The sequence below is a fragment of the Watersipora subatra genome, chromosome 10 (genome assembly GCF_963576615.1).
Source record: "Watersipora subatra chromosome 10, tzWatSuba1.1, whole genome shotgun sequence".
NCBI lineage: Eukaryota > Metazoa > Bryozoa > Gymnolaemata > Cheilostomatida > Watersiporidae > Watersipora > Watersipora subatra.
Window position 1 is genome coordinate 53,626,047 of NC_088717.1, and position 25,163 is coordinate 53,651,209.

At 36.4% G+C, this 25,163-nt stretch overlaps 1 protein-coding gene across 1 annotated transcript; it reads left to right on the forward strand.

Annotated features, from left to right (window-relative positions):
- The first annotated feature begins 2,259 nt into the window (after positions 1 to 2,259).
- On the forward strand, positions 2,260 to 25,139 carry LOC137406189 (coadhesin-like). The gene is made up of 7 exons (XM_068092724.1): positions 2,260 to 2,369; positions 2,578 to 2,610; positions 7,597 to 7,749; positions 13,508 to 13,639; positions 20,339 to 20,634; positions 22,022 to 22,195; positions 24,673 to 25,139. Exons 1-7 carry the CDS (start codon positions 2,339 to 2,341, stop codon positions 24,826 to 24,828), a joined length of 975 nt encoding a protein of 324 aa, XP_067948825.1. The 5' UTR covers positions 2,260 to 2,338; the 3' UTR covers positions 24,829 to 25,139.
- The last annotated feature ends 24 nt before the right edge of the window (positions 25,140 to 25,163 follow it).

A 25,163-nucleotide genomic window follows, 5' to 3' on the forward strand; every position in this document is an offset into this window, starting at 1 on the left:
CATGATGAGCCTGTTAGTCACCTGTGATAATCGAAAAATTCTGCAGAAATTATTCGCGAAGTATGGATCACATGATCAGATTACAACTAGACGATTAGACTAAGCCGAAACAAAACTGTAAAGTAGCGAGCATCTATATTTGATACAGAGTCTTCAGTAAAACCCGAAGTGTTTGTCATAAACTAGTGCTACGAGAAGTTTTATATTGAGCCTTTTATTGGCCTTTCAATTTACGTGACAACATCACGTGTCAAAACAATAACCAAATGGATTTAGTACGTCAGAGAAATAAACTGATTCCGATCTACGACGGCTTTTCGTTTTTGAGCTCTAAGAGCTTGTAATCACATTACTACATATTTTGCACCTACAACACAGCCGAGTAAGACATGGTGAATCTTTTGATACCAAATAATTGTAATGTGAATTTTGTTGCAAGTCAACTTTTAAAAGACAACGATGCTGACTTTGCTCTGTTTATAAAAAAAGCTATCAGTAAACCCAGTGATGCCTGAGATTCATTTCATTATTAACCAGATTGCCCACAGTTGGAAGCTCAGAAAGCTGGTTCCCAAGAGCCAAATGAAGGTTTGAACCCAACCATTTTAGTGATAGTGAAGTTTTATATTTTAGTGAAATATGGATGGAACAGGCAAAAAATGGAAATGAATAGCATTTACACAGACTAACAGACAGACAGACTAACAGACAGACACACAATGTTAATGTAGGAATTATTAATATAGATGTTAGTTCTGTCACACAATCGGTTATGGACAGCAATCATTTTTGTAGAGATGTAGCCAGGAGTCAGGTCATGTGATTATACCCGCTATCGGATAACCATAAAAACCGGTACGACCTGTCTAGTAGGTTGAGAGGTCAGCGAATAAACTTACCACCAGGCCTTCAAGCCTGATGGGTGAACTGGACATCCTGACATTTGTCACAGGTCTGTGGTGGGTCATGCCAGTCAGTGTAATGTGACACGCACAGAGCCACTAGAGCAGGGATTAATCAAATTTTCTTTTAGTTGGTCACTGCAACAAGAGATGGGTTTACTCTGCCTTGGCCTGTTCTTGCCTCTGAGAACCCTTATCACTGCCAAGTGTGTGTTACAAGTTCAGCAAAGGCTAGGAGCATTTTAAACCCTTTTGCAAGCAGTTCTTGGGAAATGGTTAATCAAAAATCTATTTTGAAGCAAAATACAAAGAAGCCGGATATGGACAGGAATGGTTGGCAAGAAAGAGCTAAGAATAAAGATGATTGGAGATGTTTGATCAGACCAAAATGAGGACAGTCATTGTCGCACCCACCAACTGCTATGATGATGATGAGCCTGCAGTAAACTGAACATTGTTCTAACATAACTGTCTACGATTCTTCATTTTACCAAGAAAATGTCTTTGGCGTCGTGTAGATACAGTATAGAGTCTTCAATAAGTTAGACTGCACATAGCCTTTTTACATGGTTTTAAGGGTTTATAATAACTCAAACATGATACGCTGAAAGAGCTTGTTGTGGAACTGACTTTGGAAACTTTTGAACTTTTCAAGCAGGTTTTTGAAACATCATTTATCTCTGACATAGCTGAAGATAATGACAGATCATATATTATAGTAACTTCCTATAATACTTATTATATAATTATTTATTATTATAATAATTTGCATTATCATTTATTACTATAATAATATTATTATAATATTATCATAATATTATTATAATATTATTACAATAACAATTCCTCCAACTGTCCAATGCCAGGGTTAAAGGTTGACACAAACAATAGCATCTTACAGGATATAAACTCGTGAGATACTGTTTGGCAACACAGCACTCCAACAACTGTGCTAATCTATTGCCATTCAGCATTTCTGAATAGTTGGGCACATACTTATTCTTTGTGGTCTATCACCACTCATGACAATCTCTCATGGCCTACCAGACTACCAGAATGCTAATTACCCTATGTGCATGTGTAAGGGTCTTTTCAGCTTGAAAGTGTTAAAAACTGCTGTCTGTCTAAAAGTCCTACTTTTGTCTGAGTTCTGTGTCTTAGGGTTACAAAAAAATGTCAGGGAGCTCTCAGCACAGGTGCATGTAAATTACAAAAATATTAGTTCTCCTGAGCTCAGGCTAATAAATCTAATTTAAGAAGTTCGAAGTTTCCATCTCAAGCCAATAAGCAAACGGCTATTAATCATAGACTTATTTTGATTCAACGATTCAAGCAGTTTGAAGTTCAACCTGTAAATTGAGCGACCTAGTGCACAGGAACTAGTCAGAGAAATATTTACAAGCCAGAAAACAGTTAGCAGAATAAGTTCTACTGCCATGCAAAAGGTATCAGCGATCCTCGGTTTAGGTAAGGTCAGTTCGTTGGTTTGTGAGAAATACTGTGAATCATTGAAAACATACATATAGTATTAAGTACTTGTAAGTAAATTAATGTGGTTCAATTTTAAAAGAATTTTTGTTGACCCAAAATAGATGCAGATATAATTAATCTATCTGATGCATTATTGATATGTTACGCATACTGTTCTTACATTACTGAAATGTATATACTGCAGGTCTGTATCTGGTGTGGTGGACCACAGGACAGGGTGAGTTAAATTCAAATGTATATGTATATATACTTACACATGTACATTTATGTGTAAATGTGCATATATTTATAATTATAGATATATAAATACAGTGAACTTATGAAACTGAAATCAGAGTGCTCAATGCATAAAGCAAAGCTAAAACTAAAATATTACAGGAAAAACGTGTGTCTGAGTTCAAATCAATTTATTAGTAAATAGTTTTATGCCTCTGCGAGGCAATTATCAGATAAAATGACTTTGTTCAATAAAAGCAGTAAATATACACAGGGTGTAGTCACAAGCATACAGATTAAAACTAAAGCTGAATCAGGAAATAAGTTGGTAGGAGCTAAGTTACACTACTGTTCTTAAAGGTTGACTTGCAACAAAATTCACATTACAGTTATTTGGTATCAAAAGATTCACCATGTCTTACTCTGTTGTGTGGTAGGTGTCAAATACGTAGAAATGTGATTACCAGCTCTTAAAAGCTCAAAAACGAAATGCCACCGTAGATTGGAATCTGTTTATTTATCTGACGTAGTCATTCCAATTTGGTTATCGTCTTGTCATGTATGTTCTCACGTGAATTGAAAGGTCAATAAAAAGCTTAATGTAAAACTTATCATAGCACTAGTTTATGACAAACACTTCGGGCTTTACCAAAGACCCCATATCAAATATAGATGCTCGCTACTTTACAGTTTTCTTTCGGCATTATTTAATCGTCAAGTCGTAATATGATCATGTGACCCAATACTTCGTAAATAATTTTTGCAGCTCTTTTCGATTATCACAGGTAACCAACAGGCTCATCATGATTATCAGACAATGATATATACTTCTTCGAGGTAAGGTTAAAAAGTTTAACGATTTTTTACGGTAAGTTATAAAATATCAGTGCTAAAAGTGACAGCATTACAACGGCGATAAAACAGACACGTAAAAACAATAGACATGGTTTTATTGAATGCGTAAAGTATATTTGTGAAAATATTTCGACGAATGAGGTTGCATGAAAGTGTAAACAGAAACCATCCTGTAACAACTACGTCCCATTTGAGCCGTTTTGGAAAGCGAATCCAAACTAGGGCGGTCTCGTGTGGCTGCGATTAACTGTTCGTTTTTGAGCTTTTAAGAGCTTGTAATCACATTTCCATATATTTTGCACCTACAACACAACAGAGTAAGACATGGCGAATCTTATGATACCAAATAACTGTAATGTGAATTTTGTTGCAAGTCAACCTTTAAGCAGGTATTTGGCCGCTTGTCTACATGTAGAGACAAGTTCATTTCGCTTATTTAGGGACGACATGTCAGGCTTGCATAATATGAAAAAATTTTCCCATATACATAGATTGCATTTATTAGTTGCACTGCTGTATGCATTGGCTTGTTTCAGTAGCTTCCACTTAATTGAGTAATGGGTGTTAGTGTTTTTCAGCTGCCAAATATATTTACTGAGTTCAGTGCTCAGCTTTCTTGCCTCGTTTCAAAAGGTTGCAGTATGATTGTTGTATCGGGCCTTAAACTGACCTTCTGTTAGCCCTACATAAGTTTTATCAGTATTTTCTGCTGTTACTGCATGTGGCTTGATATATGCAAGATGATGTTAGGCATTTCTCATTGAGGGGGCAGTTAGCTTTGACTTTGCAGTTGCACTGTCTGATGTGATGGTCGTTGTTGTTAGTTGACAGTAGTCGAGAGTTGTGTGCACTTATAATGTTCTTTATGCTAGTGCAGCAACTATAGCTGACCTTGATGTAACTACGATTAAAGATCTTATGGAGCTCGTGGTGCTGGGGGAATTCTATTTATGCAAATGTTCCACCTTCTATCAACAAGAGACTAAGACGCCGTTATATAATTTTTTCACCTTACAAAGTGAACCACGATATTTTGCCATCCTCGCCATACAAAAACAATAGATTTTTGACTTTTTTCTCCAAACAATATCAACAAAAAGTTCTTTCGGAATTAAAATTTGGCAGTCGGTATGCTGATTACATGGAAATAATGATGATGCCGATATGTTATTCACCAAAATTTCTCTCACAACGCCTAAAAGAGGCGTTGTAAGAGGGAGTTCAGTAAATAGGATGTGTTCAAACTTTCAAACTTCATATCATAAAAAAAGAGTTTTGTGCAATTGAAATAAATTAATAGAAAAATAAAACAACTGTAAAAGTGTTCAAGTGCAAATGTGAAATAATCAGCATTTAATGGCTAAATAAAGTCTGTTTTGCTACGATAACAATAAGAAATGACTTTGGTAATAATACTATTAATACAAACTGAGAAAAAAAATAAAAATCATGAATATGTTAACTAATAATAACAATGAGTACATAGAAGTGTATGTGTATAAAAAATGTTACTGTTGCAGCAGAAGCCATTCATCAAAAATTTGAATACGACGATACTGGTACCGCTAGATACTGGTACCGCTAGATACTGGTACCGCTAGATACTGGTACCGCTAGATACTGGTACCGCTAGATACTGGTACCGCTAGATACTGGTACCGCTAGATACTGGTACCGCTAGATACTGGTACCGCTAGATACTGGTACCGCTAGATACTGGTACCGCTAGATACTGGTACCGCTAGATACTGGTACCGCTAGATACTGGTACCGCTAGATACTGGTACCGCTAGATACTGGTACCGCTAGATACTGGTACCGCTAGATACTGGTACCGCTAGATACTGGTACCGCTAGATACTGGTACCGCTAGATACTGGTACCGCTAGATACTGGTACCGTTAGATACTGGTTCCGCTAGATACTCGTACCGCTAGATACTGGTACCGCTAGATGCTCGTACCGCTAGATACTCGTACCGCTAGATACTCGTACCGCTAGATACTCGTACCGCTAGATACTGGTACCGCTAGACACTCATAGGCTACAGCGTAAAAATGAGATATCAGACTGTCGTCATTGGTACATGTACTTTGTCTGACCAAACAGAGAGAAAATGTAGAGGCAATTCTTACTCAAGATAATATGGTTGTTTACTTGAAAAGCCTTTAGATTTCACAGATTTACCGAAACCAGAAATATGAGTGTACAGAAAAATAAACAGAAAAACAATTCTCCGTTTAGCTTTTACAGATTTATCGATCCAACTTTAGGATATATATGCACACAAATATATCCTATATAGATATAGGATATATTTGTGTGCATATACATGTACATATATTTTATATACAGCTACTAAAACAATATCTTTACCACTTGTAAATCTTTAGAAAGTGTAAAGTTGTTTTCAGCAAGCGTACATGTAGGCCTTATGTAAAGGAGTGCGCTTCGCTCCTTTTTTTCTCCACAAGGAACCAAAGCACTACTAGGTATAAGACTATATATATTTAAAGAAATATATATGAATACGTACAATGTATGCATTCAACAGACAACTGCAAGCAATGAGTCTTTCTCGTGCTATGTCATTCATCTCTTCTAGGGCTCCTTATATGTTGTGGTCACTGATGAGCCTTACTTTTTACTCTGGAAGGGCTATCTCGGTAAATGGTCTCTTTCAAAGGCCGAGTCGGGAGGGGGGCCGGTTTCTCGATAGCTGACTTGGTAGAAGGTCGGTCTCTCGATTACTGGTTTAGTTATAGCTTGGCCTCTCTTTCTTTGCTCGGTATAGTCACTAGGTGTCTTTATTCTCGACTCAGTGGTCACTTGGTTATCTCCTAACGACTGGCAGTCAGGTGTTTGCGCTTCGATCGAGTCGAGATCTGTCTCGGTTGCTCTTCCTTAGTTCCTTACTAGTTCAAGGAAGCCGAGTCAACCTTGTAGCTCAAACGCAATCGGTCAGACGTGAAGGCTCTTTCCAGCCTTGTGCACCGATGTCTTCGGCCATTACACTAAGTTCAACAAACATGAGATGTTCTGAGCTCAGCTTAGTAAATTTAATATAAGGAGTTGAAAGCAATCTTTTCACACCAATCTGCAAAGTAGTCCATAAATCATAAACTTGTCATCTTCAAGCTCGTCATCAGCTTAAAATTTTATCACCTATCTGTTTCCGGTTTCGTGTTCTCTATAACTAATAACGAATAAAGCTGAACTGAGAGAGAGCTGGCATCGCATCTTTTTCAGGCATTTTGTGAGAGATTTCGGCGAATATCATACCAGTGCATATGTTATTTCGATTTAATCTGCATACTTGAGAAAGTTTTCTGTTGGTATCGTATGGCGAAATAAAGTTGAATAATTCTTTTGTTTTTTTTGGCAAAGATGGCAAAACATCATGCTCCACTTCATAAGTCAAAAAAATCATATAACAGGGGCGTCGTATATCCAACCTGTTAGTATCCAACCTGTTAGTATCCAACCAACAGTCCATAAATCATAAACTTATTTCGTATAGCTCATTATATCTGTTTGAAGTTAAACCTAGATTTTTAGCGACCTATTGCAAGCAAACTAATTAAAAAACAGACATTTTTAATATAACTTGTTCAGTCTCACGCATTTCATCCTTAATTAGATTCAGTATTTGCTATTCACAGTTATAATAGTGCATGCGTGGATATATATAGATTTACCATGCTGTATATCACTAAAAACTTCAGGCTGTAAGATTTCTAAAGCACATAAACACCCAACTTTTCTTTTATTATGTTAAGAAGAATCAAATACATAGGCAGTAGACAAGCAGCTAGTAGTATTATCTAAATGTAACTATGCTTCCATTGCTATTACAGCTCCAGTCATTTTGTTACTTCCACTATTTTCCTGAAAATCTCTAACGACAAGCCAATCTGCAAATGATTTTTTAGCATGATAAATGGCGAAAAGCTATCTTAATATCATCTACAAAGTTTTATCAGTTTTAAAGACAGTAATTTTATGAGGTCATCAGCGCAAAAAAATTAGGTTTTTAAAGCTGTAGGAGCAAGGTCATGTCTAAAAGGTATTTTGTAAGAGTGATAATTCTACTGTCTGATTAGCTTCAAACAAACTTTGCTCATATTTGTAGATTTCAACAACTGTATCACAATAGCAAATTGTTTCGTTTACTCTGAGGGAAATTGTGACAACCAGGGTAGACGGCAGGTCTGCATAGCTTGGACCACCTCAAGTGGGTGTGACCACGATGCGTCAAATGCAGATGGTGTATGTCTTCAAAATAGTAAGTAGAATCTGGGTTTAGCATTCAGAGTAGAAGTTTCTTGCTGCTCTTGTAATTCATTTATGGCAATAAATTTGGGAAATTTAATTTTGTAAACAAGCAGTTCATTAAACACTGTAAAGGTTCTGAATGTGTGTATTCAAAATAAATTTCAGAAAATGTCTTTTAGAAATTTTAGGAAGTTTATTGTAACTTTAGGTAATTAACCATAATAATAGAATCAAAGTTAGCTCTAAAAACAGTTTTCATGTTTCATAGAAATGAAATAAGTTTTTCTTGTATAGAATTGATTAATAAGTGTGCTCAATTTCACTGAAAATCTGTCAATTTGGTGCCAATTCTTGCATTTGCTTCTTCAATAATAATTATTTTCATATATATTATTATATACATAATTATATATATAATTATAATTATTTTCATATTAAGCAAATTCACTGAGATGTAAATTTGTGTTCTAATGAGATGCAGTATAACATAGGATGCAGTATAACATAGGATGCAGTATAACATAGGATGCAGTATAACATAGGACGCAGTATAACATAGGACGCAGTATAACATAGGACGCAGTATAACATAGGACGCAGTATAACATAGGACGCAGTATAACATAGGACGCAGTATAACATAGGACGCAGTATAACATAGGACGCAGTATAACATAGGACGCAGTATAACATAGGACGCAGTATAACATAGGATGCAGTATAACATAGGATGCAGTATAACATAGGATGCAGTATAACATAGGATACAGTATAACATAGGATGCAGTATAACATAGGATGCAGTATAACATAGGATACAGTATAACATAGGATGCAGTATAACATAGGATGCAGTATAACATAGGATGCAGTATAACATAGGATGCAGCATAACATAGGATGCAGCATAACATAGGATGCAGCATAACATAGGATGCAGCATAACATAGGATGCAGTATAACATAGGATGCAGTATAACATAGGATGCAGTATAACATAGGATGCAGTATAACATAGGATGCAGTATAACATAGGATGCAGCATAACATAGGATGCAGCATAACATAGGATGCAGTATAACATAGGATGCAGTATAACATAGGATGCAGTATAACATAGGATGCAGTATAACATAGGATGCAGTATAACATAGGATGCAGTATAACATAGGATGCAGTATAACATAGGATGCAGTATAACATAGGATGCAGTATAACATGGGATGCAGTATAACATAGGATGCAGTATAACATAGGATGCAGTATAACATAGGATGCAGTATAACATGGGATGCAGTATAACATGGGATGCAGTATAACATAGGATGCAGTATAACATAGGATGCAGTATAACATAGGATGCAGTATAACATAGGATGCAGTATAACATAGGATGCAGTATAACATAGGATGCAGTATAACATAGGATGCAGTATAACATAGGATGCAGTATAACATAGGATGCAGTATAACATAGGATGCAGTATAACATAGGATGCAGTATAACATAGGATGCAGCATAACATAGGATGCAGCATAACATAGGATGCAGCATAACATAGGATGCAGCATAACATAGAATGCAGCATAACATAGGATGCAGCATAACATAGGATGCAGTATAACATAGGATACAGTATAACATAGGATGCAGTATAACATAGGATGCAGTATAACATAGGATGCAGTATAACATAGGATGCAGTATAACATAGGATGCAGTATAACATAGGATGCAGTATAACAAAGGATGCAGTATAACATAGGATGCAGTATAACATAGGATGCAGTATAACATAGGATGCAGTATAACATAGGATGCAGTATAACATAGGATGGAGTATAACATAGGATGCAGTATAACATAGGATGCAGTATAACATAGTATGCAGTATAACATAGGATGCAGTATAACATAGGATGCAGTATAACATAGGATGCAGTATAACATAGGATGCAGTATAACATAGGATGCAGTATAACATAGGATGCAGTATAACATAGGATGCAGTATAACATAGGATGCAGTATAACATAGGATGCAGTATAACATAGGATGCAGTATAACATAGGATGCAGTATAACATAGGATGCAGTATAACATGGGATGCAGTATAACATGGGATGCAGTATAACATAGGATGCAGTATAACATAGGATGCAGTATAACATAGGATGCAGTATAACATAGGATGCAGTATAACATAGGATGCAGTATAACATAGGATGCAGTATAACATAGGATGCAGTATAACATAGGATGCAGTATAACATAGGATGCAGCATAACATAGGATGCAGTATAACATAGGATGCAGCATAACATAGGATGCAGCATAACATAGGATGCAGCATAACATAGGATGCAGCATAACATAGGATGCAGTATAACATAGGATGCAGTATAACATAGGATGCAGTATAACATAGGATGCAGTATAACATAGGATGCAGTATAACATAGGATGCAGTATAACATAGGATGCAGCATAACATAGGATGCAGCATAACATAGGATGCAGCATAACATAGGATGCAGCATAACATAGGATGCAGCATAACATAGGATGCAGTATAACATAGGATGCAGTATAACATAGGATGCAGTATAACATAGGATGCAGTATAACATAGGATGCAGCATAACATAGGATGCAGTATAACATAGGATGCAGTATAACATAGGATGCAGTATAACATAGGATGCAGTATAACATAGGATGCAGTATAACATAGGATGCAGTATAACATAGGATGCAGCATAACATAGGATGCAGCATAACATAGGATGCAGCATAACATAGGATGCAGCATAACATAGGATGCAGCATAACATAGGATGCAGCATAACATAGGATGCAGCATAACATAGGATGCAGCATAACATAGGATGCAGTATAACATAGGATGCAGCATAACATAGGATGCAGTATAACATAGGATGCAGCATAACATAGGATGCAGCATAACATAGGATGCAGCATAACATAGGATGCAGCATAACATAGGATGCAGCATAACATAGGATGCAGCATAACATAGGATGCAGTATAACATAGGATGCAGCATAACATAGGATGCAGCATAACATAGGATGCAGCATAACATAGGATGCAGCATAACATAGGGTGCAGTATAACATAGGATGCAGTATAACATAGGATGCAGTATAACATAGGATGCAGTATAACATAGGATGCAGTATAACATAGGATGCAGTATAACATAGGATGCAGTATAACATAGGATGCAGTATAACATAGGATGCAGTATAACATAGGATGCAGTATAACATAGGATGCAGTATAACATAGGATGCAGTATAACATAGGATGCAGCATAACATAGGATGCAGCATAACATAGGATGCAGCATAACATAGGATGCAGCATAACATAGGATGCAGTATAACATAGGATGCAGTATAACATAGGATACAGTATAACATAGGATGCAGTATAACATAGGATGCAGTATAACATAGGATGCAGCATAACATAGGATGCAGTATAACATAGGATGCAGTATAACATAGGATGCAGTATAACATAGGATGCAGCATAACATAGGATGCAGCATAACATAGGATGCAGCATAACATAGGATGCAGTATAACATAGGATGCAGTATAACATAGGATACAGTATAACATAGGATGCAGTATAACATAGGATGCAGTATAACATAGGATGCAGTATAACATAGGATACAGTATAACATAGGATGCAGTATAACATAGGATACAGTATAACATAGGATACAGTATAACATAGGATGCAGTATAACATAGGATGCAGTATAACATAGGATGCAGTATAACATAGGATGCAGTATAACATAGGATACAGTATAACATAGGATGCAGTATAACATAGGATGCAGTATAACATAGGATGCAGTATAACATAGGATACAGTATAACATAGGATGCAGTATAACATAGGATACAGTATAACATAGGATACAGTATAACATAGGATGCAGTATAACATAGGATGCAGTATAACATAGGATACAGTATAACATAGGATACAGTATAACATAGGATGCAGTATAACATAGGATGCAGTATAACATAGGATGCAGTATAACATAGGATGCAGTATAACATAGGATACAGTATAACATAGGATGCAGTATAACATAGGATGCAGTATAACATAGGATGCAGTATAACATAGGATACAGTATAACATAGGATGCAGTATAACATAGGATACAGTATAACATAGGATACAGTATAACATAGGATGCAGTATAACATAGGATGCAGTATAACATAGGATACAGTATAACATAGGATGCAGTATAACATAGGATGCAGTATAACATAGGATGCAGTATAACATAGGATGCAGTATAACATAGGATGCAGTATAACATAGGATGCAGTATAACATAGGATGCAGCATAACATAGGATGCAGCATAACATAGGATGCAGCATAACATAGGATGCAGTATAACATAGGATGCAGTATAACATAGGATACAGTATAACATAGGATGCAGTATAACATAGGATGCAGTATAACATAGGATGCAGTATAACATAGGATACAGTATAACATAGGATGCAGTATAACATAGGATACAGTATAACATAGGATACAGTATAACATAGGATGCAGTATAACATAGGATGCAGTATAACATAGGATACAGTATAACATAGGATGCAGTATAACATAGGATGCAGTATAACATAGGATGCAGTATAACATAGGATGCAGTATAACATAGGATGCAGTATAACATAGGATGCAGTATAACATAGGATACAGTATAACATAGGATGCAGTATAACATAGGATGCAGTATAACATAGGATACAGTATAACATAGGATGCAGTATAACATAGGATGCAGTATAACATAGGATGCAGTATAACATAGGATGCAGTATAACATAGGATGCAGTATAACATAGGATGCAGTATAACATAGGATGCAGTATAACATAGGATGCAGTATAACATGGGATGCAGTATAACATGGGATGCAGTATAACATAGGATGCAGTATAACATAGGATGCAGTATAACATAGGATGCAGTATAACATAGGATGCAGTATAACATAGGATGCAGTATAACATAGGATGCAGTATAACATAGGATGCAGTATAACATAGGATGCAGTATAACATAGGATGCAGTATAACATAGGATGCAGTATAACATAGGATGCAGTATAACATAGGATGCAGTATAACATAGGATGCAGTATAACATAGGATGCAGTATAACATAGGATGCAGTATAACATGGGATGCAGTATAACATAGGATGCAGTATAACATAGGATGCAGTATAACATAGGATGCAGTATAACATAGGATGCAGTATAACATAGGATGCAGTATAACATAGGATGCAGTATAACATAGGATGCAGTATAACATAGGATGCAGTATAACATAGGATGCAGTATAACGTAGGATGCAGTATAACATAGGATGCAGTATAACATAAGAAAGGCTGCTTAAGTGTCCTGACTACTTAAAATTTATTTTGCATTTCTTAAAAACACTTCTGTTTATGGTGATCTGCATTTAGGTGAGAATTTTTAAAAATACAACAACTATGTACAAGTCAATAACTGTGAACCATGTTTTTAGAAAATTCCTTTATACTCAATAAGACACTTTATAGTTTAATGTGGTTGTGATAAATTAGAAAAAATAACTAGCTAACAATAATGAGTGCTATCAGTTCACTCTTCAAAAACTACCAGTGAGTTTAGCTACAGCCACCCGTCTTTGCTTCAGATTTCACTTCAACCACAGTCTTACCTGCGAACACTCGGTTATGCTCTGCCCCAGGCCAGCTTATACCTGGTGGTACAGACTTCAGTTTTGGAATTAATGATGGTACAAAACCTGCAACAGGAAATGGACAATGTGAGTATAAATTCTACAGCAGCCTCGAATAAGCAAACCTTTTCTACTATTCCTACAAAGTACTTGCGCAAACTAACACTTACTAACAACACTTACTATTAGTTTGTATATACAATATAAATTGGTTTGAGACCATTTCATTTGTTTTGAATCAGCAGCACATTTGTAACCGCATTGTCTTAGTTCAGCTACAGGCAGTGTAGACCTTGTTTGACCGGGCTAGTATGACACTAGTTTTTTCACTCATTATGCACATGATATGGATAAGGGCTTTTTCCAGGGACTGTCTAAAAATACAGTTGGTTAGAATCAAACCTCGGATTTTCTGATCACCATGCAGACGCCTATACTACTGCATTATCTGTCCCAAATGTAGGGCTAAGATTTTGAGACGGGTGATCAAAATTCCAGGTCTCTGATAGAAGACCGATTTTAACTAGACATTACCACCCGGTTGGGTAAACCATGGCGAGGAAACAATTTATATATCTATATATATATATATATATATATATATATATACGGATGAAGAAGAAGGTTGCAGTTTACTAGAAGAGAGAGCTCAATATTAAAATAGAGCATTTATATCAAATATATTAAGAACTGAAAACTTTTAAAACTATTTACTGCTTAAAGTTTCATGGTTGTTACCATTCATCAGGTAAAATTAAAATGATCTGAAGCTCATATGACTGTATGCAAAAACGCCACGAGTAGCTTAATGATAAAAGCCAGCTATATATAATATAATTTAATTGGTTCATGTCACAGCATTGCAAATTAAGGGCTTATTTGAATGCCTGCACTTTGACACAAGCTCGTTTCGTGAGTTTAAACTTGCAAGCTCAGGTTTGTATAGAATTAAGTACTTTTCCCAAATACACAAATTACAGCGTTTACTGGTCTTATTGTAACTATTCGCTTTCTTCAATACTCTCCACTTGATGTCGTACTGGATGGATCGATCTTTAAGCTGCCATATATAACTACTTAGCACTGTTGATGTTCATTTTGATGGATTGTTGAAGCTGCTACAGTGGTTGTAATATCTTTTCTTGAATGGGCCCTCTGTTAGGCCAACGTATGTTTGTTTGGCAGCATCAGGTTTGTTGGTCATAACTGTAGCCTGATAGATGACAAAATTGGAAGTGCATGCATTTGGCAGGGGACATGTATATTTGTCTCGACAGTTGCATGTTGCTGTTGGCTTTTCGTTTGAGAGCTGCACTTTGTTGTTATTCGCAATAATCTGTCCAATATTCTTCATGCAGCTATAGCTAAGCTTTACATTGTTTTTATTAAACATCGAATAAAGCTTGTGATTTTTGGGAAATTCTGCACTCAGAGCTCTGAAGAAAAGCTTCCCTAAATTGGTGGCAACATTTTTAGAGAAAGGGGGTTATACCAAAGTATATTTCTCCTGCGTTTGTTTCGGGTGTTATGCGATGTTGTATTCTCACTAAATGTCAATTTATGATGGTATCCACTTCTATTCAGGGCTTCTTGGTGTCTTTCGTATTTTGTCTAAATATATCTTGATTGGATGATATTGTGGAGAGGCGCAGGTTGACTGATGCTGGAATGTTTTTGATGATGGAGGGTGGTTAGATCCTGTGTGCACGTACCTAGGCGTATTATTGGGCTTGCTGAAGGGTCTATATAATTCATTCTGTAGATCTAAGGATATATCCAAAAAGTCAATGGTGCTTTTATTTGCATCTACAGTTATTTTCAGCCCATATCGACGGAATAATGTTGACAGTACAAATTTTTCTTGAGCTTCTCAGTTTGTTTAGGAGTTGCTCTCACTACGCCAAGTCCATCATCTCGGTATAATCCAAAAGTCTCTTTTGTGATCTGGTTTATCTGATGTAGCATAAAGCAGCCAACCAGTTCGCATATTTCTGATCCATCATATGAACCCATAGCCACGCCCATAGTAAACGCTGTAATTTGTGCATTTGGGAGAAGCACTTAATTCTATACAAACCTGAGCTTGCAAGTTTAAACTCACGAAACGAGCTTGTGTCAAAGTGCAAGCATTCAAATAAGCACTTGATTTGCAATGCTGTGACATGAACCAATTAAATTGTTGTATTATATATAGCTGGCTTTTATCGTTAAGCTACTCGTTGTGTTTTTGCATACAGTCATATGAGCTTCAGATCATTTTAATTTCACCTGATGAATGGTAACAACCATGAAACATTAAGTAGTAAACAGTTTTAAAAGTTTTCAGTTCTTAATATATATATATATAATATATATATAATATATATATAATATATATATAATATATATATAATACATATAATATACATATATATATATATATATATTAAGTATATGAGTATATGAGCATATATATGAGTATATGCTCCCTTACTTCGGTTTGGTTGAGCACTCTGTGAGAGGTGCGGCACTATTAGCCTTTGTGCAAAGCTCATCACTTTTGTGATTTGAGCACTCTGGTGCCAGCACATCGATTTTCTTAAAGTCTGTGAGGCAACCTAGTTGTTTCATGGCAGGAAATCAACTCTCATTGGTAATGGGATTTGTGTCCCTTGCCTAAGCTCTGAGCTGCACTGATGAGGCTTCAATAGCCGAAACAGTACTGTCTGTAGCATGAGTATATATATATATATATATATATACTGGACAGGTGGTGCAGTTAGTAAGGTATCTGGACAGTGATCATTAGGTCCTCGGTTCAAATCTCAGCAATCGCACCCTTTGGGTGGTCCTTCGACAAAAGCCTTACTTATATAATGTCTACAACCTCCATGATGAGTGCAATAACCAAAGGCATGCCGGCTTGGACATCGCCCGGTCGTACCCCTACGCCATGGTACCACTATGGAGAGTTAGCTGTTAGAAAAAGCTGTTAGAAGACTTGACCGGGCACTGGAGTCGATTTCAATAAGAGACATTTCAATGATGACTTGACACTAATCGATTTCAATGAAATCGGTCAGTGAGACTAATGCCCTAATTTACAGTACGGCAACCGCCGTCGTAGAGGAGATGGGTATAAGCCACTGTCAACAAGGCTTCAAGCTATTCCTTCTTGGCAGATGAGACTTCAAAATAAGATCAAGGACTTACACAAGAAATCATAGTTTGGAGTCTAACCACAGTTTGGAGAGTCCAAAAAGAGCAGCCACAGTAGAAGCTCTAGAATCTGCCAAACAATAGTTAGTAGCACTCTCAGCATGGCTGAAGCGGCACACCAAAAAGCGAGAACGGTGGCCAATGCCAGATCCTTCCAAATCCAGCGCCTCAAAGTTTTGGAAGGACATCTGGGAGAAGGAGGCTACTCATAACACTACTGCAAATAGGCTGAAGAGGCTCAAAGAGAGCCACCAACACACTGGCTCAGCAAGGAGTCGTCATCAGCGAAGAGGACATCAAGTGCAGAGTGCAGCATATGAAGAACTGGGCAGCATCTGGCCATGACATTATTCAAACTTTCTGGTTGAAGAAATTAACATCACTTCCCACTAGAATGGCAAAGCAGATGGAATGCCTAATAAAAGAAGGTGATCATCTGAAATGGCTGACCAAAGAAAGAATTGTACTTCTGAAAAGACCCAAAGCAGTGGCCGATTCTCAAGAACTATCGACCAATAACATGCTTGCCCACCACCTGAAAACTGCTCGCAGGAATAGTTGCAGACAAACTAGATGAACACATGAGTCACTATATGACCAGTGCTCAGAAAGGAATTGGATGCATACACCCGAGGAGCCAAACATCAGTTGCTGGTGAATCGGATGGTCTGTCAAGACAGCAGGAGAAGGCATACCAATCTTGCCATGGCTTGGATTGATTACAAAAAGGCCTATGACGCAATTCCCCATAGTTGGATACTTGAGTGCCCAAGGTTGTACCCTACTCTTGTGGGGTTTATCAAGATATCGATGACCAAATGGAAGATGGAGCTGGAGGCTAGGGGCAAAAAGCTAGCGAGTTTCAAAATTAAGCGTGGCATCTCTCAAGGTGACTCCTTATCACCGCTGCTCTTCTGCATATACCTAAACCCTCTAAACAGTATGCTGGAGAAGACTCAATATGGGCACCAGTTTAAAAGTGGCACCAAGATAAACCACCTCTTCTACATGGATGACATCAAGCTGTACACTAACAAGGAGAGGAACATTGATTTGCTAATACATCTTACTCAGGTATACAGCAAGGACATCGGAATGACCTTTGGTATTGAGAAATTCGGAAGGCGAATTTTCAAAAAAGACCATTTGTGCTCACAGATGGCGTAAAAATGTCAAATGGTATCATTAAAAATGTAGAAGAAGGGTGCAAGTACTTGGGGATTATGCAAAGCAACATCAACCATGAACTGGAATTGCCAAAGTACGTCACAAAGCCATTACCGAATACAAGAAGCGCGTTCGGCAGGTCCTACGAAGGTACAGTAGCTCAATGCCAGGAAGCAAGTCATAGCAAAAAATACGTACGCACTGCCAGTAATAAGATACCCAGCAGGCATAATAAAGTAGACTGAGGAAGCCATCAAGGAAACAGATATAGCAACTCCCAAACTGCTGACCATGCATGGAGCACTTCACCCAAAATCTGATACTACTAGATTGTATCTCAATAGGAAAGATGGAAGAAGGGGACCCTAAAGTGTACAGCAAACAGGGAAAGAGGAAGAGCAAAGCATTAAAGCCCATGTGGCCTCTATGGCCACCTCAGATAAGTTGCTAGATGAATTTCAATCGGCTGCTCTGACAATGGAGCTTCACAGTGATTATGAGGAACTTGACTGGCACATGAAACCTCTTCATGGTGCTTCCCCCGGACAAATATCTAAGATTGGCAATCTCCACCTGACATGTATGGGGCTGAACAAAGGAAACCTAACGGCCAATACAGAGTCACTAGTCATGACAGTCCAGGAGCAAGTGCTCCTAACAAGGCAACTCCAAACAAAAATCTGTCACATTAGAAATGATCTTAGACGCAGACTGTGCAAAGATGCACCTGAGACCATCCAACACATCATGAGTAGATGCAAGCAGCTAGCAGGAAACGCATACACTGAGCGGCATAATCATGTTGCAGTTGTTGTGTACAGAAGTCTATGTGACACACACATATGACAACACTGGTGGGAGGCATCTGGTAAGGTCAATGAGAATGACCGTGCTAAAATCCTCTGAGACTTCTACATCTGGACTGACAAGCATATCTTAGCAAACCAACCAAATATAGTGGTGGTGGACAAGGAGAACAAGAGGGCTACTATAATAGATATAGCAGTACCCAATGACTACAATATAGCCAGCACAGAAAAATTAGAGAAATAGCTCCCTCTTGGAGAAGAGATTGAAAAATGCTGGAATGTTAGAATTACTGTAATTACAGTGGTCATTAGGGCACTGGGCACAATAACACCTGCGCATAAAATATGGCTTGCCAAGATACTGACAGCAATCAACTCAAGTGAGTTGCAGAAAAGTGTGCTATTGAGAACAGCGAAGATCTTGAGGCAAGTGCTCAAACTCCCAGGTCTCTGGTAGGAGACCCGAGTTAGAGCAGAAACTACCACCCATATGGGTTAACCGGAGTGAGGAAAATTTATATATATATATACTATATAGTACATGTATATATATTAGCAGAATATCCGGCGTTGCACGAGCATTAAAAATTAGCATATAAACAGTGGCAGGTAATGTAGTTGCCTGCCACTTGCCATTAGCCTGACACATTGGCAATGGGTAATTTGATCAAGCTAGTATCCATAATTATTGCTATATTTATTTTAGTGACCTTGCACCGTAATGTAATGCAGAGTCACTATGCTATTTTAACCTAGATAACTACTCATATCGCCCAATGAATTCAATCTATATGATATACTATATATATATAAATCTCAGTGTCTCTCCGTCGGTCTGTCCAGCTATAGCTATTAAAATTTTGAAATGAAGAATCTGTATTGCTGAACATTTGATCTCGAAACTTCTCTCTCACCAGGCAAAAGATAACTAATTGAGCTACAGGAGATGCATTGAGCTGGGTGAAAGGCAGACAACAGACAAACACTGAGATGTATATTAGGTATCTAGAGTGAATACACTCAGCAGAGTATTTCAAAGATAGCTCCACAAAAACTGTGGACGTTGAACATTGCGCTTGACTATTGTTTGCTAATCCTGATGTATTGTAGCACACCAAGTCTTATAGCAGCACAAGACATATGCAGGATACACTTTAGTGTAATACATGATATAAAAGCATAAAACAGATATCAGTAAAATTAACGGTCTAAAATTTTTAGCAGGGTGCTCAGCCCACTTATATGTATCTGATGTTGCTTACTTCTGAAATAAAACTCTCGTAAGAAGTTAACAAAATCTTGTTTAAACACCTACAAGTCTTTTATCTTCAAGCATGACTATTATGTAATTTAAGGCTTTATCTCATATCATTTCTATATTTTTTCACATCAGTGTAGGATTGTCTGAGACAAGCGTTCAAAACTTTGAAAGATTTGTTAGCATGTGCTTGTTCAAGTCAGCAGTTTTTGGTCTCAGAGAATTTTGTTTTTGTCAAAATATTTATGGTCGACTTACTATTTAAGTTTGCGACATTTTTTCATTTTAGAAATACTCCTTTGCTGGGGAGAGTAATTTTTTAATTTCTCAAAATTAGCTGGTGTTAATTTTTAGCTCTAGAAATTGATATCTTGGGGTATCCAAGAGAAGACAATCGACCGAGGGCTACATGTTCAGTCTTCACCAATGTATGTGCAGCCAGCGGAAACAATGATATACGGTTAACATTTCGAGTAGGAGCTTGTCCACCATCCCCCACTTTTATTCCTGTCTGCTCATGCAGCCCGTGGACAGATTTTTCTCCCTGCAGTGGAACCTGTGGCCAAGGGTTTAAGGAGCAGAGAAGAACATGTTCACCCTGTCTTGTGCCACCTTCTCAACTAAACCGGTTCGTCTCTTGCCCCCTTCCAGTAAGTCATAAACTTTATCTTGGTAGGATTTCCAAACTAACTGATATACTGTAGATCTTGCAAAAAAGCCTAATATGGCGCGTGTTATGAGTTTAGTTTTTTATGTTTTAGTGGTTTTTAGAAACTCATCTGATTGAAAATTGTACTTGAGCTAAAAAAGCAAAATCTTTGTGTAACACAAAAAATAATTTGGGTTTCTTAGTCATATATGCGCAAGCAATGATATACACAAAAAGCTAACATAAATTAGACACCATAGCAAAAGAAAACCTTTGTTTTACAATCATAATAAAAAAATTTGTGCTGTATTTCCTTTAATTAATAAACTGAAACAAATTAATTAAATAGGTTAGATTAACTAAATAGTTAAATTAATAACTTTGCTATCAAACAGTGATTAAGACTTAGGTTGCTATGTAGTACAAACCTTCAGGTGTCATAATTGAGAGAACGTAAATGACAGAGTATTATTTGATCAAAAGCTCATGTACAAATACTATTAACCAAACTTCATGTTTTATAGATATTTCACAGATGAATGTTTATCCAGCGCAATATCATTAGACTTAGTGCCTACTGTATACCCAACACTTTCAGAGACCTGATGGGATAAGAGCGACAAAAGAGTCTTTTACGAGTCTCCGTTCTGCTGGTCTCGTTACAACTAGAACAATGTAGTCACGAGACATTATATTAGCAATAGGTTTTTAATTTGTAAATGAAACCAATAATCAATTTTTCAATAAAGTCAAAAAATTTGCTGAATCACTATTATAGCTGTAGAACTTACTTTATTTGTGTTGTTTAACACAAGTTTTATAAACCAGCAGTTGGCATAAAAGATCTTAGACTAATTAAAAAACTTTTTACAACATTTGCAAGTGCGATTTTCTTAAGTGCTTTGTATCAAGTTAACAGTTTAAAACTGTCAGATTACATAGATTACATCTGTGTTTGGGGTGGAATCAGTATTATGTTAATATCACTTGAGTAAAAGGAGATGTTACACAAAGGTATACATGTTCTGTGTTTATAATCTCTTACCTAATACTCACTGTAATTTTAAATGTTTAAGATTTTTAGCTGTTTTTTCGACATTTTTTGTAAGTGCTGTGTTTTCTTGGCACTGTTTTTAGCTGCGGTGTGTTCTTAATATTGTTTTAGCTGCTGCCTGTTCTTGACATTATTTTTATCTGCTGTGTTTTTGGCAGTTTTTAGCTGTTGCATGTTCTTGCCATTGTTTAAAAAAAACATTGTCAAGTGTGCGGTGTGTTCTTGCTATTGTTCTCCAGTCAGGATTAGTTGGAAAATGAAGTTTGTAGAAAAAATTGTCTTGAATGATCATTTGTGTGGTCTATACATAATGGAAACAGTCATGGTGTTGTAGCCGTGCACCCCTCTACCAGGCTGGAGTCAATGGGGGACTTGGTCTGCCTGCATCGGACCATGTCAATCTCAAGGAACAAGAACTCGCCGGAGAGAATGTAACAACCCGCCTCCTTCAGGACCCGACGTAAGAAATTGTGTTGGCCTCTCAACCAACACAGAAGATTGCTTTGTTGTAAGTGCCACCACTTTATCTCAAATACTGTTTGCCATGTTGGAGTTTTCTGCTCATGTGAGCTAAGATTTAGTAGCAGTGTCAATACCCAAGTATTTTGTAAATAAAATACATATTTACATATAAGTGAATACTAGTAAAACCAATTGATGTGCTAGTTTGCTTCATGTCATAGTTAGATCAACACTTTTACTTGCTAGGTAAAAAGCCTTACATTCTTCAACACCTTTGCAATCTGGCTATATCATATATACCTGGATATATCATATATTTGGATATATCATATATATATCTGGATATATCATATATATCTGGATATCTCATATATATCTTGATATATCATATATTTGGATATATCATATATATATCTGGATATATCATATATATCTGGATATATCATATATTTGGATATATCATATATATATCTGGATATATCATATATATCTGGATATATCATATATATATATGGATATATCATATATATCTGGATATATCATATATATCTGAATATATCATATTGGATATATCATATATATATATATCTGGATATATCATATATATCTGGATATTCATCTTACTACTACCTGATACTAACTAAATAGGGTAGATAGATGTTAACATTATTTACACCGACCAATGTCGTTTAAAGCAAATCAGACTATGAGACAACAAAAAAAATAGCAAAGTAAGATAAATTGTGTTTATTAACAAAACATCTTTTTGCACAACGCTGCTCTATAATATAAATTGGCAAGGTGTTGGTGTCTGGTATAAGGTGTAGGGGTTTTTTGGGAAGTAGAGATGTAATGGATGGTCAGGCAGATTGGAGATACAATTTGAATATGTTAAACAGCCAATTACTATAAACTATGGCATTCAAATGTTTTAGTTTATAGCAATTGTCTCCCTTCAGCAATAACCAAGTTATTATGTTTCAGTGTGCACTTATTGGTTTTCACAGTTGAACTTCTCATCTAGAGTATTGGCTCTCATAAAATGGAATATATTTGTCTGAAAAAATGTCTTTATAAGTAATTAGATGTAGTAAAATATGATTTTAAATTGGTTTGAAAGTTTTTGAATTTGCAGTGTTTAGATTTGGAAAAGAAGCTTTCGAACTGAAACATGTCAATAATAAAGCACCTTCGAATGCAAAATAAACATCCTGTCAACATAAAATCATTTCTTATAACAAAATTGCAATCGTTGTTGCTGGTTGCTTGTTGGTAGTTAGTTGGTTGCTTGCTGGTTGGTAGTCATTTGGTTGTTGATTAGATGGATGCTGGTTGGTGGTTGTTTGTCCGTTGATTGCTGCAGTACAGCAGCTGAGATTTTGTCGGCTTTTTTACTGTAAAATACATCTCTTACTACTAAATCCAATTTCAATAATCTGAATTTTAGTAGATTGGGGCTTTGTCGCTGTTAAAGGTTTACTTGCAACAAAATTCACATTACAGTTATTTGGTATCAAAAGATTCACCATGTCTTACTCTGCTGTGTTGTAGGTGCAAAATATGTGGAAAAGTGATTAAAAGCTCTTAAAAGCTCAAAAATGAACAGTCAATCGCCGCCATCACCAAACCGCCATAGATTAGAACCTCTATCCAAAACGGCTCAAATGGGACATAGATGAACGAGATGGCTTCTGTTTACACATTCATGCAACATCATTCATCAAAATATTTTCGTAAATATACTTCACACATTCAATAAAACCATGTCTATTGTTCTTACGCGTCTATTTCATCGTCATTGTAATGTTGTCACTTTCAGCACTGATATCTTATAACCTACCATGAAAATTCAATTAATTTTTTAACCTTAACTCGAAGGAGTACATATTCTTGTCTGATAAACATGACGAGCCTGTTGGTCACCTGTGATAATTGAAAAATGCTGCAGAAATTATTCGCGCTGTTTGGCAGGAAGTATGGGTCACATGATCTGATTACAACTAGACGATTAGACCAAGCCGAACCAAAACTGTTAAGTAGCGAGCATCTATATTTGATACGGGCTTTCCGGTAGAACCCGAAGTGTTTGTCAAAAACTAGTGCTACGAGAAGTTTTATATTGAGCCTTTTTTTGGCCTTTCAATTCACGTGAGAACATCACGTGTCAAAATAATAACCAAATGGAATGACTACGTCGGAGAAATAAACTGATTCCGATCTACGACAGGTTTCGTGATGGCAACGATTAACTGTTCGTTTTTGAGCTTTTAAGAGCTTGTAATCACATTTCCACATATTTTGCACCTACAACACAACAGAGTAAGACATGATGAATCTTTTGATACCAAATAACTGTAATGTGAGTTTTGTTGCAAGTAAACCTGCTATATATAATGGAATGCTAACTATATAACAAGATTAATAGTAGTAATAGTAATAATATTAGAAATAAGAATAATATGATAATATTACATTATGATAATGGTGACAAGTAACATATTAATTTCTTTGTCTGATTTACAGAGTCCACCATGTGGTACTGTCCCTCCATCACCTAGTCGGTCTGCAAGAAGGCAGTGCAGAAGAGCAGCTAAGAATAGCTGTCCAAGACGCCGACGAGGCAGGCAATGCAGAATAAGATTTATAAGGAATTGTCTTAGGAATGGGCTCCCTGTATAAATGAAATCTTGAAATATACACTTGTTCTTTTTTTCTGAGATTGGTCAAAATTGCATTATGACTAACACATAATACAAGCGGATGTATTAGTTTAAGTTTAAATCGTTTACCTATTTGGTATCATGTATTCTCAGACTAGTAAAGTATTTACAAAATTTGTTCAAAAATAATGAAGTAGCATTTCCAGTTGCATGAGAAACTTTAACTTGTTCAGAGTTTTATATAATAACATCTATTACACTCACCTGGATTGTCTCTAAACTACTCAAATACCTACCATATTTATTACCTAATAAAATTTAGTTACATTACCAGTTCAGCAACACGCTATGCTA